We start from the raw sequence: 16,572 nt of genomic DNA, 5'->3' as shown, positions 1-16,572 counted from the left end.
ATATTATTTTAATAAATAAAGGTATTTCTATCAATTATATATAATAGAGAAATGTTGAATGAATTTATAATAGTGCATCTTTTAACTTACACAGTGCTTAGAGATGCAATAGAAAAACTATTCTTTATGACATTATTATATGTAAATAAATAATTTTTTAAAGCTTTTTAAAACAATAGTATACATTAAGTGTTAATAATGTTCTTTGCTGCCATTTTCTGCTACAGATTTTATGGGACAAAGTCTCATTGGAATATCATAATCTTATCTCATCAAAAGTCAAAAATAACTGACTCACAGCATTATCAATATATTATCATATATTATCATATATTATCAATAACACTCATAAAAAAAAAAAAAATACAATATATAGAAGATAGTACAATAATATGCTTGGAAAACATCTTCTGTCAAGTCGATCTCATGTAACTACTGACGTATATACTTTAATAAGGCAAATTGGACACGTGACAAAGTAACAAGTAACTATTATCAACTTCTTTCCCGACAACCGAGAGCGCACAATCGAAGGACAAACAATTCTATTCCAACCCGACAGTCGGTGTGGCCGTTGGGTTCATCTCCTCGTGCGCAAGCCTAGACGAAAAATCGATAAGCCCCGCCGAGTGAGTCGCCACAGAGTTAGTGAGCGCGCACCGTACACGACGACGCCAACAACGACGTCGACGTCGACCAGGACGATTGACGTGGTGCATCCTTGATGTGAGACGCGAGCCTCGGTTTTGTTCATCGTGGTCCTCGCGCGAACACAACCCCCTGTCCCTCCGTCCGAGGAGCGGAGCCGCAAGGTGACCGGAAGAAGTGGTCCGGGAAAGTGATGAGGCCCTGCTTCATACCTGTCGTCGTCGTCCTGATCCTGATCGAGGCACCCGATCGTAGCGACAGCATCTCCTACAAAACGTACGTAGACCTCGTGGTCCTCTGTCCCCGTTTTCGTTTCCTCGTATAATATATTAGTATCCTGGCAACTTAATTGACGGCAACAAACAACGATTCGCCCGATCGTTCCGTCGTATTCACATACATATATACTACACATAATGAGGCGACGAATGATATTTAGGTCAACCGTGAAGGACTGTGTCTCTCGATGAAAACTGTCACGCTGACGGCACGTTTCAAGAAAGGCGAACTTTCGGGAATAAAGAAAAACCTGGTTGATCGATTATCATTGAAGATACTTGTTGTTGCGGAAATTATTTCGTATTCATTGCGTTCGATTCGGTTTATTACTACGTGTTTTCAAATTTAAGATATTCTTTTTTTTTTTTAGAGTAAATATCAATTTTCTGATTTATTCATATGTGCGTGGAAAATAATTATAACTCGCAAATGTACAATACATTCGTCATTTCTTGCCGTGGATTTCTTTCGTGAATGAGATTTATTTCATCAGACTGTCATGTTCAATCAGATTACTATTCAAATGATGGTACTATTGTCCACAAACTTTCTGATTCGCGTTTTGTTTTATGGTCGACAAGATCTTATAAATACAAAATGGATTATAATCATATATTATTGTTAATGCGTAATATATATTAAATAATATTGTGCAATTACTCCGCGATATGTATAATTAAATCGATGATGAAACAAGACATAGGATGATGCTACAATAAACGTAATTTTCGATAAACAAATATTTTTCCGAATGATATGTCTAGCAAAGTAACATTGCACAATGTTATGTTGAAAACGCGTTAGATAAGAGAATATATAGTATAAAATATTTTTTAATTACAAACAAATATGATAATACAAAACGAAAATTTATTCAGATTTCAAAATGTACCTTTCAATGAAAATTATATAATAATAATTATATTTTTACTGTTATTTAATTAATTTAATCACATATATGATAGGGTGAAGACATGGGCGCACAAGCTGGGCTTCGAGCTGTCGCAGTTGGGCAAATTTGTGACAAAGGTAGAGAAATTTCAAGAAAGCTACAAGGTGGCGGATATTACGCCACGTGACGGAGCCAGCCTCGTCCGCGAAATTGCTAAGGACATCAAAACTATGATGGAATCCAAGATTTCGGCCATCAAGGTGTGATCTTTTTCATATCATCAATCGCTAAGCTATTTAATTATTTATGTTCGTTTAATGCGTGAACCGTTCGAACGAAATCTTTCCTCATCATTATAAAACATCTATTTAAATTACAGCCGCAAATTGTTAATTGCTTTCGATCTTTCAGAGAATAATGGACGTAGCGGAGCAGTCGGCGCTATCGTCTACGAACGAGGATCCACCGGAATCCTACGAATTCATCAACGCGAAAAATAACACCATCGATCTCGATTACAGTCCACACTTTGGCGGTAACGTGAATCTCAACATGTCGGCAGTGCATGTACCTACAAACGTGTACGAGCGCGCGTCAGATGTCATCCGGGCGATCAAATGGTCCGAGCAGCTCGATCGCATCTTCATCAACAATTACGAGCAAGACCCGTCGTTGTCCTGGCAGTACTTTGGTAGCGCGACCGGCTTCATGCGCCAGTATCCCGCCATGAATTGGTACATGGTCCCGGTAGATCTGTTCGACTGTAGAACGAGGAGCTGGTATATCGAAGCGGCCACCAGTCCCAAGGATATTCTCATCCTGATGGACACCTCTGGCAGCATGACGGGTATACGGCGGGAGATCGCCAGACACGTCATCAACAATATCCTCGACACTCTCGGTAACAATGACTTTGTCAACATCATCACGTTCTCCAATGTAACCAGAGAGGTAAGAATCGATTCGAGAGAATTGACTCAATCGAGGAATCAATGTCGGTTCAAGTGAATAGAATACTCGAGAAAAACTGAAAAATTAATTATTTAAATTGTTGAAAATTGAGAAACATTTAGAAAAGCAGATATCGAGTAAATATCGAAAAGATTTAAGATATCATACCGTAAAATTTCGATAAGAGAATACGGGTTTAATGCGGAAAAATTTAAAGATGTTATAAAATTAATGCGTCTCTGTGAGAGAAGTTGAATGAATTAGATCAATTTAAATAAAAGTTTGATATTTCAAGTATTCACAAATCTGAAAAAGTTTGAATTTAAATTGCACATTTTAGATATGATAAGAATAATTTCTGAGCATGTCGTTTTTATGAAATATTTAATTAGATTAAATTATTAATCAATTGATGAATTTGCAGGTAGTGGCGTGCTTCAATGACACTCTGGTTCAGGCGAACCTGGCGAACGTGCGCGAACTGAAACGAGCCATCTCGAATCTCGAGACGGAGATGATCGCCAACTTTACCCTGGCCCTGAATACCGCCTTTAAACTACTCGAATCATTTCGCACCGAGCGAGAGGGTGCCAAGTGCAATCAAGCGATCATGCTGATCACCGACGGAGTGCCGTACAACTTCAAAGATATCTTCGAGGCGGAGAATTGGAAAGACAACCCGGACGAACCGCTGAAGGCCGACATGCCCGTCAGAGTATTCACCTATCTAATCGGCCGGGAGGTCGCGGACGTGCGCGAGGTGCAGTGGATGGCTTGTGCGAACAGAGGATATTACGTGCATCTGTGTACCCCGGCGGAAGTGAGAGAAGAGGTAAGCCGCGCGAAGGATCATCTTCAGAATTTGCGAATATAACGAATTCATTCGTCGAATAAAACGTTTGGTAAAAATACTAGGAAGAATTTGCAAAATTGCAAGAATTTGAATGCCAAGTAAGCCTAGTAGAATATTCGAGAAATTTTCGTGAGATTACATAATATACTTTGCGAATCCTTTCAGGTATTAAAGTACGTGCCAGTGATGGCGAGGCCTCTGGTACTGGGCCGCACGGATCATCCGACCATCTGGACACCCGTTTACGCCGACGTGACGGATCCGAAAATGACCGATTGGCTGTGGGAGCAACGCGAGAGCGAGGAGCAGAAGAAACGCTATATGAATAAGAAGTACTTCAACACGGAGGAGCAGGATCGGCGATTCGTGAAGAAGCAGAAGCGACGGCACGATCAGACTGACGGACTGCAGGAGTACAAGCTGATGACTTCGGTCAGCATGCCGGTGTACGATCGACGCGAGAACGCGGTAAGGTTTCCGACCGTTTGTTTGACATCGTATCGTTTGATATCGTATCAGCGAAAGTCGACGTTGATGAAAAGATAGGCGACAATCGTACGTTCATACGTTGTCGATAATGGATCAAGCGTAAAAAGGATCGTGTTCGAGTTGTTTCGTCGAAGCAAAATGGCCTCTCTTCGGCAATCATTATTAAAAATATTATTCGCTCTTTCTTTTTTTCCCTGATCCGCTCTTTGCATTTTCATTATACGGATCACATTCCTCGCGACATTTCCATTAATTCTTCGAAATATAAAAATGCGGCTTGTTCACGAAAACGACAGATACGACAGATAAAAGTCCCTCGCGAATCGCATTTCCTTGAGGTATATATTCATCCCGCACTTGCTTCGGTTTTAAGTCCCTCTTTGTCCACAGAACATCACAAGGCAGGTGCTGGTGAACGAAGCGTACTGGGTGGCAGAGACAAGAGAGGTTGGCAGCTAAAACAAAAAACTCAAGCAACGTTGCTCTATGATGCATATAGTATATCCTGTATATCTCTTTATCTTTCGTTTACGCGCGATCAACGATCTACGATCTCATCTTCGAACTTTATTTTCGTAACGGATGTCAAATTATTATTCATTAAACTTGTCAACCTTTGAAAAGAACTTTACTTATTCACGCGAATCGCGTCGCAATTATTTCAAAATGTGCTTATCTTTCTACTTTAACGAGAAAATTTTTAACCCATCGATATTCATGGCAACAAAAACTATATAAAAGATGTTGAACGAGATCGTAGAACGCGCATAGATCTCTTTTAGGTCCACATTCGACTCTCTGGTATCTTGTGTTAATCTAATACTAGTTATTGGGATTATTTCAAGTCATTAGATAGGTTTAGGTACGTTAGTCTACCCTGTGTCCTGTCGAGACGAGTAGAAAAAAAAGGCAAAGTCCTGCCCGCCTGTTGGATTGCGTACGGCGAAAAAAAAAGAATCCTCGTAAAGATTGATTCGTAGAGATCGTTTCTGCAGTGATTATAATTATATATTTCTATAATGCGAGAAAAAGATATTAAATCGAAGGAGCAGGTAAAAATAAGTCTCTGAAAAGAGATTCAAAATTGTTGTGATTTAATTCGACAGGTTCTCGTTTTTAAAAATATTGAAGAAAATTAAACTCAATGATGCGACACAATAGAATAACGTAATGACTTATTTTAAAGACTACAACTAATTGCTTCTTCCGGTCACTTGCTCCTTCCATCGCGAGTAACAGCAGACACGCACGTACACATAAATACGAATTTAACAGTTTATTGAGTGCTAGATTTTATTAGTCAGAGACATTCGTAGATCTAATTCAAGCGATGACCTCTCTGTCTCTTTGAGAAAGATTATCGTAATTAATCTCGCACATATTTTCGGTAGCAAAATATTTTTGGGACCAAAGAAAAATTTTTTCTTCTTACGCATACTGTGCGCACGATTGGTATTATTTCTATAACATATTTACATTTGATATCCATAAATGATATGTAAAATATTTCAAATTTTTTTATCGAATAGAAAATAGAAAGAAAGAGAGAGAGAGAGGAAGGTCGTCACTTCGAAAGAACAGAACTAATTGTTACTTGAACTCACATTTAGGATAGCCTAGTCCGATGTTGTTAATTGGTCATAGAAAGAATTTGTTGTTTAATTACTATAGTTTTTATTGTGTATCGTTATTATTATTATTATCACACACATTGAGACAGTAGTTGAACTAGTTATTGCGTCTAATCGCAAGAAACTCACACTCTTTTATTGCTCGTCCCTCTCGCGCGCAATTTTTCACATTTCAGAAATAAAAATACAAATAAAATTTCAATATTTACGCGATATTTTATATTGATATCATTATCCAATATTATTTCTCGTCCTGCACATGGAGCAGTATACTCTAATTACAAAATAATATTTCACTAAATTCGGGAAAATATTTCGCAGCATAATTATTTTACTATAAAATTTATAAAATAATACACAATTAAAAAATTATCAACATCTTAATAATTCAGACAAACATTTTCTCGTTCAATATATTCACGTTTGTCAAAAAAATTTTCCGACATATACCTCTTGCCATCAGTGAAAAATGATTTCATGCTCATTGTTGTTATACACACGCGAGGGGGTGATCATTTCTTTTACACATATGGTTTCTTGATATACTAAAGCGTGTGTTTCTGTAGACGAACTCATTGTGATAGAACGTTGTTGGAGAAGGTAGATACGCTTCTGGTTATGCGATCTTGATGATAATTCTGGTTATGCGATCTTGATGATAATTCGTAATTTATTTCGACATATCTCAACGTTGTCATGACATGATAGCGGTGTCACGCAACGCGACAGGTTCTTTTAATAAACGTTTCGATAATTGTCTGCGCAGACGATGATCGCCAATCTCCTCGGCGTTGCTGGCACGGATGTACCGATCGAAGAGATCCAGAAGCTGATGATGCCACACATGGTGAGCTACATTGCAAATTAAGCTCGATTATTATTCTTACAAAAGATTTATTTTTATATTCGTCATAATGAATTCGTCATAATGAGTTGGGAATAAACAGTGATTAATGAATTGTGAAAGGAGGAAACACTATAGTTCAGAATTTATTTAAAAGCCGAAATATTATAATTATTTACGTCGAAGATTTATAATTCGACGATTATAAAATTAAAAATTAAGATTAAAAATTAAAATTGATAGTAGTTATATATTATTGAAATATATACATATATATCTATATATATATATTATATATATTACTGAAATAAATTAAAATACAAATATTTCGATTATATAATTGAAAATTAAAATTATATAAATAAAATTATAAGATTATATGAAAATTTAAAATTAATAGTAGTTATTAAAACACACAACTCTTATTATATTACTAACACTGCCCTAATTTTTCTGCCGTGCTTAAGATATGCTGTCGTTGAGACAAAAATTAAATTCATTAGGGATTAAGATGTTCTGTAAATAGATGTTACATGATGTGATCACACACAATACGATACTAAAATGATAAATGAGATACTTGAATGAGGGGTCAAGTGCCTCTTTGGGGATCGAACACGACGACTCTATTAAGAAGAGTGGCATGAAAACGCTATTAATATCTATCATGGCCTCTATAAAGTCGACGCGACGGTGCATCAATTGACGATGTGACGAATGTAAATCGCGATGATACAATTTCTTTTCTTTTCTTTTTTTCATTACTCTCACGTGGGATCAGCTCGGCGTCAACGGCTACGCTTTCATCGTGACCAACAATGGTTTCATCCTGATTCATCCCGATCTCCGGCCAGTGGTAATATATGCTTCTTTAATTATATCGTCACAATTATAACTCCTTTTGCATAGTCATGTATGCAATTCGCATTTAAATCTTGAAATTTGACATATTTTATATTATATTATATTATATATTCCAATATTATATATGAAACTGCATAATTTTTCTTGCCTTACGCATTATCGACATTGAGTTATTAATATTAATAAAATAAAAATAAACAGATGGTGAAGATAAAAATGGTAAAAAACAGTTCCAGGGCATCTTAAAGCCGGCATATAACAGCGTCGATATGGCGGAGATCGAGTTGATGGACCACGACAGAGGCCCCAGGGAATTCGACGAAGGAATCATTATGGTAAAAAATTAAGAAATCGCTTCGTAAAGTCTCACAAGACTCTCTTTCGGCGTAAAAATAAAGAAAGTAATTTCTGTAATTAAAGTCGCGTATAGAACACACATTAATGACACGCACGCTCGAAGCTTGAGCATAACGCCGTTGTTAGACGTTTCACGTGTCGCTAGCAATTAATAATAAGTCATTATAAATCAGTCCATTGCGTTTTTTTGCAGCTTCGCAACGACGTGGTGAATCAAACGAACGGTAGCGTGACGCTTCATACAAAGTATCATTATGACGATATGGTGAGTAACATTATACAACGATTATTTAATAATAAAAGTTCGTAAATGTACGACTCGTTCACTGACGATCTCTTGCAGTTGCGATTCAAGAATTCTTCTAATATTCTCATTTTTGCAGAAAGTGATATATAATATTTCGATCTTTTTAAGCTTTCTATTTCTTTACCATTTTATCATTTAAATTCTTTATTTTAAAAGGGATATTAAATCCAAAATGACGAAAAGTAAATTCTCATAACGATAGATGCTATTATTATGTAGAAACAGATGTTTTTTTCGCGTGTATTTAATTCTTTATAAAAGAAATAAAAATAGTTAAATTAAATCTTTTCTCTTAGGCAATCGATTATTTCATTGTGCTGATTGATATCGTATTGTTCTAGAAACGCGTCGGCAGAGTGAAGAGAAAATATGATTACATGGGAATCACAGATACACCATTCACGGTGGTGGTCAGTTTGCCCGAGTACGATCACACCGGAAGTTATCGCGTGAATGCTATCGAGGAAATACATCGATCTCACGCTAAAGGTACGCATTTTAAATCTGACAAATCCATTATGCAGCGACGAAAGCTTCCAATAATAAAATATTTCCAATTTTATTGAAAAAAGAAAAAAAATTTAAATTAAATTCATCCTTTTCGGACACGCCAACATTATACGTTTTATGACTTGAAAAATTTTAACTAAATTTAATCGTCATAAACTATGCACGTATTTGAATATATTTCGAGAAGTATATCGCGGGTACATTTTAGTCCAAGTTTTATTTTAAAGATGTATGTGCAAATGAATGGAAATAATAAGTTTGACACACGGCTAAAGCGGAAAATGACGATTAGACAATTGGCGAGAAAATTTAATGTATTCAATAATGCAAAGTTGTGGAAACCTTTACAAAAAGTTGTAGCACACAGTGAGAGATAAGTTTTCTTTCAAAATATAATCTCGTTTTATGTTCGTAAAATTGTCTACATACGTATGCGATCGAGCCACAAAGTTTCGCGTATAAAATTTTATTCTGTATACGATTCAGAGTCGGAGAGACAAAGTTAGCGAGCGAACTTTTCGTCGAATCGATTGTAAAATTCAGCCATCTCGACAAACACTTCTCTCATAGCTAAGTTTTCCGATAGAAAAAGTCCGCTTTCACCGTGTCGACTTTGACAAACAGAGTTTCATCTCGTAAATTATCTAATTTGTACGTTGAAAAATTTTTCCACGCTTATATCATACGCGTTTTTAAATTTAATTCTTAATTTATCGCGATAAATTGGTTTTACAAAAATAATCTGTGACTTATATTTTATCATAATACTTTAAAGATATATAATTTTCGTGAATTTAATTTTTCAAGCTATAGAATGGAAGAGCATAATAATTGGCATAATAAAATTCTTCTTCGGTTCATTGCATTTGAAAATCAAAGTTGTCAAAATGATTCGAAGTATTTCGACTCCTGACAGTTTAAAAATATTTATCTTAATCAGTCGAGGCTTTCGTCGCTGATCTGCCTCTCCATCCTTTATGTTAAAGTTGAATGAATTGAACTATTGTAGGGAAAAACGTGACAGATTACTTCGCGGGTAGTAAATGGCGGGTGCACCCCCATTGGATGTACTGCAAGTAAGTTTCGAGGCAAAGAGGGAAAAGTTGCGGGAAAACGACGAAGAATTTCGGGCGATTAGAAAGAATGGGACACTCAGATCCATTTATGCTAATCTCTTGCTGCAAACTCTAGGTACCACTACGAGGGTGAACACAGGTTCAACACCTCGGAGATGCAGCTCCTACACTTTTTGGAGCGTACCCGCCAACCAGGCTGGAAGTGGATCGACATGAAGCAGCGATCCCAGCCGCCGGAATACTCCGCTGCAGGCTCTAGTCATAGCTCTCATAGTACGTTACAATTAATACTTATTTATTTTATACATATATATATTTTTTTTTAAATTAATTTTTGCGCAGTAGAAGCTTAAAATTAATTGATATCATTCCCGTCAATTTGACAGCTAATTCCTACAAGGCCGACAAGAACTCATACTATTGCGACAGGAATTTGCTGCTCTCTCTGGTGTACGATGCTAAGGTAACCGAGTGGTTTGCCCAGCAAACCCCAGCAAATCCCAGCGAGGGATCAGGGTGAGCATAATCTCGATTTATTAATCGGCATTAAAAGAGCGCTCTACACAGCATGGCCAGGCTACTCGAAAAACAGTGAACGAATTTTTCCTTTCCCCGTTATATTCGCGTCTAAACGAGCGCGATTAGTCGGTCGAATTTTCTTAAAAAATTATCCGCGCGTTTCATGTTTTAGATTTTGATATTGACCGTCAACTTGGAATCGACGTTACATTTGTATTGGAATTGGTATTTGTTCTATTCAAAGATATTTATCAAAAAGTAAAAATTAGATCAATTAGAAACTGTAATAAAAATTTAACAAAACATAAAATTCTTCAAGCGTATCGCAAAGAGAATTTAGAATTAAACAGTGGCTTGATTATCATATTTATATATTTATTATTATCTGTTATAGAAACTGATGCATCGAGAAATTTTTATTAAAAAAAAGATCGATCGACTAGTCGTTGCTCGGCGCGTCTTTAGGACGGAGAGACGTCATTCTTTCGCTACCATTATATTTCCTTGTCAGAATTAAAACTCACACTGCGTTCACTTTTACACACGAATTTTACTCCGTCCCGTGTTTTACTTTGTTTTTCTATTTTGTGCACAATTTTTCACTCTTTCTCTCTATATTTATCTGTCTTGTTTCTCTTATTTTTATGAGGATAGAAAATGCACCTGTTCCTTTTGACTAATGTACTTACCGTACTTTGACGCCATGCAGACCTTTAGCTAGGCTGATGAATCAGATGACCAGGTAACGCCATCACAACGCACCTTACATTCTTAGAAAGTAACAAGTTAATTCTCGATCGTTCGTATCGTATACTATAATATACGAAGCACCGGCTCTTCTCTATCTTCCTATCTTTCTTCTCTCTCTTCTTAGCTCTCTCGCTCTTTCCATCGCAGAGTCCGTTTCGAAAACTTTTTCTCTCTTTATTTCTCACTTTATTTTATTTTCCACTTCACAAAAATTGAATTCTCTGTCTACTATATGTTTGCGTTGGAGTAAAGAGAATTTTGTCTTAAGTATCGTAGAAAAATTGCCAGAATCTTTTACTATTTTTCACGAGTCTTTTATTTTCTGAAAATGTTAATTCGCTATCTTTTTTTTGTAGTGAGTATATTTTATAATGCCATATTTGATTATGTAATCTTGGCTTTCTTTTTCTCTTTCTTTTCCTTATTACGTTTCTTTCTCTTCTTGTCTTTCGACACTTGGAGATCAGCGCAAATTAGCTTGCAAGTTGCCGTAGGGCGAACGTCATCTTTTAGGAACAGAAGCCTGAAGAGGAGGAACGCTTTTTGCGAGCAACACTGCGAAAGCAAGAGGACTTTCCTGACGTGTGATTAATTCATAGCTGTAACAGTGTTTTTGAAAATATCCATCGGCTCGTTTGCGCCATTTCACGAAAGTGAAAAGTAATCTTTTCTTTAGTCGCAGAAGCTTTTAATACACATATACACATAGTAAAATCTTCTCAGCATTCGATAAAAATTTAAAAATTAATAGAGAATAAAAAAATAGAGTGATTTGTAAAATTAAATTTTATTTTTAATAATTGATTAGTGATGATTTTTAATATAAATTTAATATAAATGTAATTTTTTTGTCGAATAGTAATCGATCGTGATTACAAAATTAGAGCAATACTTGCCGTTTTTCTTGTTTTTCTCTATCTCGAATTTAATTAATTTAATTTCGATAAAATATTATTCGGACAAATGGCGCAAAGGAGTTACGGGTTTGCGTACGATTTTGAGAGGCTTGTATGCGTTATATTAGATCAAGTTTATCTACATATATAAAAGCTCCTGTAAAAGTGCGCGAGTAAATATGCCAGCTCGAGTCGATCAAGCGACCCGATTCAGCGTTTCTGAGGTGTTTTTTCTCGCAGGAAGGAATTCCAACAACGTTTCGCGGTAACCCTGGCATTCGTGGCCACGCACAGCGGGCTGACCAGGTGGCAGGATTTCCTAGTGGATGACGACGTGTCGCTGCCGGATGATCATTTCAGCAAGTTATATCCACGAGCTATCGATGAAGTGTGGTACAAACGAGCAGTCGAGCAATATTACGTGAGTGGGGACAGCTTCGTCTTCTCCGTCCCGATTGACAACTTCGGTGCTGACAACACTACCCTGGTCACTGCCAGTCGTGCAATATTTATTGGTAAATTGACATTCAAATTATTTTTAAGATAAAAGAGGAACTTGCTTCTCTCTTGCAAAATGTCAAAATCTAATTTCTTGTGTCATAATCTTAAAATTTTTTAAACGACAAGCTTTATTGTTGTTCACTTTACCCAGTTCTCTGAAATATTGTCTAGACGTCAAGATAAACGAGGCATGTTTCACGTAAACTAGACTGAATCAATAATTTATATAAAATCCACGTTATACATATATAAATATTAAATAAATCTAAAGCAGATTTTAGAAATTATAGATTTGTTGCCTCTATACTCGACTGCTTAAAAAATAAATATGAATCAAGATTAAAAATAAACAAATTAAATAACTTTAAAGTAAGTTACACATTGAAAACTTAATAATATTAACAGTTTAATAGGAATAATTTTAATATCAAAGATGTGTAGGGGAGATTTTGAATTATAGCCTTATAACTTATTTGTAATAATTTGAATTATATATACATATATGTTTGGGGCAAAAGAAGACTCAAGATATTAAAATTTGTGTAAAGAAAAAAAATCTTCAGAAAGCAAGGCGCCGGTCGCGGTGGTCGGCTTCCAGTTCCAGCACACTGCCCTGCAAGCGCTTTTCCAGAACATAACGTTCAGCTGCGAGGGAATCGGTAACTGCTACAAGCATTGCGGCGATGACACCTGGGCGTGTTACCTGGTTGACAATAACGGCTACGTAGTCGCCGCCGAGGACGAAACGGACGCCGGAAAATTTTTCGGTGAGGTCAAAGGCTCGATAATGCTCAGCTTGGTCAAGGAAGGTGTCTTCGAGAGGATAAGGATCTTCGACTATCAAGCGGTGTGTTTCAAGAGCGTGCAGACCCCCAACGCCGGCAATGCACTATTCACGGTAAGAATTTCGTTTTGTAATGATAAATTATATTAAATTGAATACCTCGATTTTAAAAAAGAGAAGGCCGGACAAGTAATCCCTTTGATATTTAATATCCTATTTAAAGAATTTAAAAATAAAATCTTGATTGCTTGATTAAAAGCGCATGTGTGTAAATATTCCTTTTCTGATCTGAAGAAATATGATTGGAAAACAGCACTTTGCAGCAAATATTTCTGCAATTATAATCAAAGTTTCATTCGCACTAAAATTTTCGCGTCGCAGCCGTGGAAGCATCTCCAGAGAGTAATGTTGTGGATGGTGAGTCAAGCCGCTTGGGCCTGGGCAAAGACGGGCATATTGGAACCCGATTACGCGGGAGCGTACGGCTACGTTAGCGACGAAGAGACCGTTCATGACGATTATCACGAAAACGAAGAGAAATTTCCGCCTCCCGATGCGAAGGAGGAGAGAAGCTTCGAGCAATCCTTCCTGGTCAATCGTACGCGTTTAGAAGTGTGCGATCAAGAGGTAAACTTGAATCTAAATTTTATTACGCACACTATATCATAGTTTATCTATATTAATATACTGTTGCGTCGTCCCTGTGTTTCATCCCTACGAAGTAATACTCGTCCTTAAGGTCATATTTATAATCCGTCGTGCCTGATAGATACAAAGCCACGAAGCGAGATCATAAGATATTTGAGTGCATTATTGTTACGGAATTTGATGATTGAGACAATCTTGAAGATTCTCTAGAGTCTATTACGACAAAATATATCAATCTTTTGCCCTTAAACTCAATAATGCAATAAATAATGGCAAAGTCTTTGCTAATTTCCTTTGTTCTTCAACGTTTACGCATCACTTATTCACGAATCTTTACAGATGTATCTATATTTGCGCAATGCCTCGTTCGACATGTACGACGTGGACGCGGACGAGCACTGCATACGACCCTACATGGTGCAGCAGGTGAGCTTCAGCAATTTGCTGCTGGTAGTGGTGAACACCGGCTGCAGCGACATGATGTCGCCGAAGCTGAGCATCACACCCGAGGAGGTGATATACGAGAACAACACGCTGGTTTGCCAGAAGGCGTTCGCGGGTCTCAAGCGGAAGCGACCGCAGTCCTGCATACGCTCGCATCCTCGCGAAAGCGAGATCCAGGATCAGTGCGGCCTAGCGACGAACGCTAGATCAAGTCTGCATCTCCTGGTGACGATGTTGTTGCTGACATACGTGCTGGCCGGAAGGAGCGCCGTCCTTCTTTAAAATCGAAGCTGAATTCATAGCCAACAATGATGGTGTCAAATTAGTCGACAGTTGTATTCACGATACGCCGCGAATCGAACTCTCGCACTGTCGCGATTGTGAAATCCGAACGAAACCTCGCCTGACGAGCGTATGTGGACATTTGTACATTCCATCGTCTGTTTTCGACAGTCAGGGTTGCTACACGTAAATTCGATTCTCCTCTAATTCTTCATCGATCTTTCGGCTCTTTTTTACGGATTCAAGATTTTCGATTATATTATAGTTGTTTGCTTTAAAAAAAAATTTAAGTAAATAGAGAGAAAATAATGAAAGTAAAATAATTCTTTCTCTCTTTCTCTTTCTTTCTTTTTTAACATATTTTTTTTTATTTTAGTAAAATATTTGCACACATACATATCTACATTAGGCGAGAATATATTGACAATGTTAATTTAATTAAAGTATATTTTTTTATTGTTATACATTTAAAAATATTAATTTAAAATAAAACTAATTTTATTAATTAATTCAAAAAATATAAATGTTAAATTTAAAAAATTAATTAAAAATATTATAGTTTTTTATTAATTATACTTAAAAATATGCGAGAGAAACATTTTAATATAATGAATAATATAATAGCGAAACTAAATATTGCGAATTAACTATGTATCAATCCTGATCATAGATGCTCTGAGATATTCTATGCTCTCTACCTCTCGTCACTGCGAGCAGCAGGCTGTAAACTCTCTTATGCGAACGCAGTCGAGTTACTTTAAACGAATTTAACGTGCTATCCGATCCTGCCCGGTGCGCCCAATTTCTACGCGAGTAATGCGATCAATCAAACGTGGCGAACGCAATCGATATCAAAATGTGTGCTAAGATACAAAATTGTTCTCCATTATCTCATCGATCGAGATTAGATTGATCAGAATTAGATACGTTTAGCGTAGCATATCTTTTGCTAAGATACTTTCGATTATGACGTAGAGAAAAGTCGGTGTATTATAATTCGAAAGATTTTTATCGGTGGTACTTTGATACGTTATAAAAAATTAATGAATTGAAAGAAATCGATTAAGAAATCCAGCTTTTTTAAAATTTAGCATTCAATTACGCCGCGGATAAAATCATATCAATTCTTTTCGAACAATCTAGCCACCTTTCTCTTGAATTATATATATCGCGCTCGAATCGACAGATGATCTGATCATTTCGATTAGCTCGAGAATGCCTTATTGACGGATAAAATTATGCAGATTATGCAGATTATATTTGTTCCTAAAGGCATTCAAAAAAGCGCCAAATACATATATAGATAGGACAATCGAACGAAAAGTAATAAAACTCCGCGTGCTCTGGAAATGGGGGGAAAAAATCTAGAGTCAGTGTGAAAATGCTATCGTAACTCGTCGAAACTCGTAAATTTTTCTAGCTGTCGCAGGAGCAGGGTCGCATAAATCACACACGGCGCATGTTCACGAATACACTACGATATATTATTCGCATACGCGCGCTTTGTACATTATAATAAATAGACGACGCCGAAAGAGACAACGCGTCACGTTCGACATTTATAGAAGATTACAAAAAAGTTAATTTTGTATATTACTGTATTATATATACACGAGATGTATATGTAAAGAAGTGTGTGCCTTTGGACACGCGGTTAAGACAGGAAAAGAAGAAAAAAAGAGAAAAAAAGAAATACAAAATCTCTTGTTGTGTATGTTTATCGAAAATATATCACCGAATATTCTGTATATAATATATATATATATATATATATATATAAAACTGAACTTCGATTCTCGGATAGTGATCTCGTTGCGAGAGAAAAGAACGAGTTCAGTTCGAAGAACGGAGGATGTTGTTTGTATTACATAGAGTTTATTACAATTTGCTATGTACAATGGCTTGCCTATGTAAAACGAGACCGTTTTTCGTATCAAAATGACAACTTTTCAAGAGAAGATCAGATTTTACTTACTTCAATTATGTCTCCAGCTTTTTTTACTACTTCCAGCAGATTCTCTTCGCGTCCTTTGCACATCCTGACTTA

The 16,572-nt window shown here is 36.5% G+C and overlaps 1 protein-coding gene across 5 annotated transcripts; it reads left to right on the top strand.

The window, feature by feature from the left end:
- Window positions 1-187: 187 nt before the first annotated feature.
- Window positions 188-16,483, top strand: Stj (voltage-dependent calcium channel subunit straightjacket). 5 transcript variants are annotated; one of them, XM_083032430.1, is made up of 19 exons: window positions 188-924; window positions 1,893-2,079; window positions 2,231-2,770; window positions 3,195-3,602; window positions 3,789-4,091; window positions 4,503-4,559; window positions 6,510-6,590; window positions 7,369-7,443; window positions 7,682-7,786; window positions 8,002-8,073; window positions 8,457-8,604; window positions 9,650-9,701; window positions 9,817-9,974; window positions 10,088-10,217; window positions 10,930-10,962; window positions 12,107-12,381; window positions 12,916-13,265; window positions 13,533-13,778; window positions 14,139-16,483. In XM_083032430.1, exons 1-19 carry the CDS (start codon window positions 842-844, stop codon window positions 14,523-14,525), a joined length of 3,690 nt encoding a protein of 1,229 aa, XP_082888556.1. In that variant the 5' UTR covers window positions 188-841; the 3' UTR covers window positions 14,526-16,483. The 5 variants fall into 5 exon arrangements, with proteins under 5 accessions (XP_082888556.1, XP_082888555.1, XP_082888559.1 ...); XM_083032429.1 differs by having other exon boundaries at window positions 189-924; window positions 9,635-9,701; XM_083032433.1 differs by lacking the exon at window positions 4,503-4,559 and having other exon boundaries at window positions 191-924; window positions 9,635-9,701.
- The last annotated feature ends 89 nt before the right edge of the window (window positions 16,484-16,572 follow it).

This window comes from Prenolepis imparis, unplaced genomic scaffold (genome assembly GCF_030444845.1).
Source record: "Prenolepis imparis isolate NDT839.2.m4 unplaced genomic scaffold, iyPreImpa1.0 SCAF_2, whole genome shotgun sequence".
In the NCBI taxonomy this organism is placed as follows: domain Eukaryota; kingdom Metazoa; phylum Arthropoda; class Insecta; order Hymenoptera; family Formicidae; genus Prenolepis; species Prenolepis imparis.
Note: the sequence above shows the minus strand (reverse complement) of the source record. Positions and strands in the feature narration are given on the sequence as shown.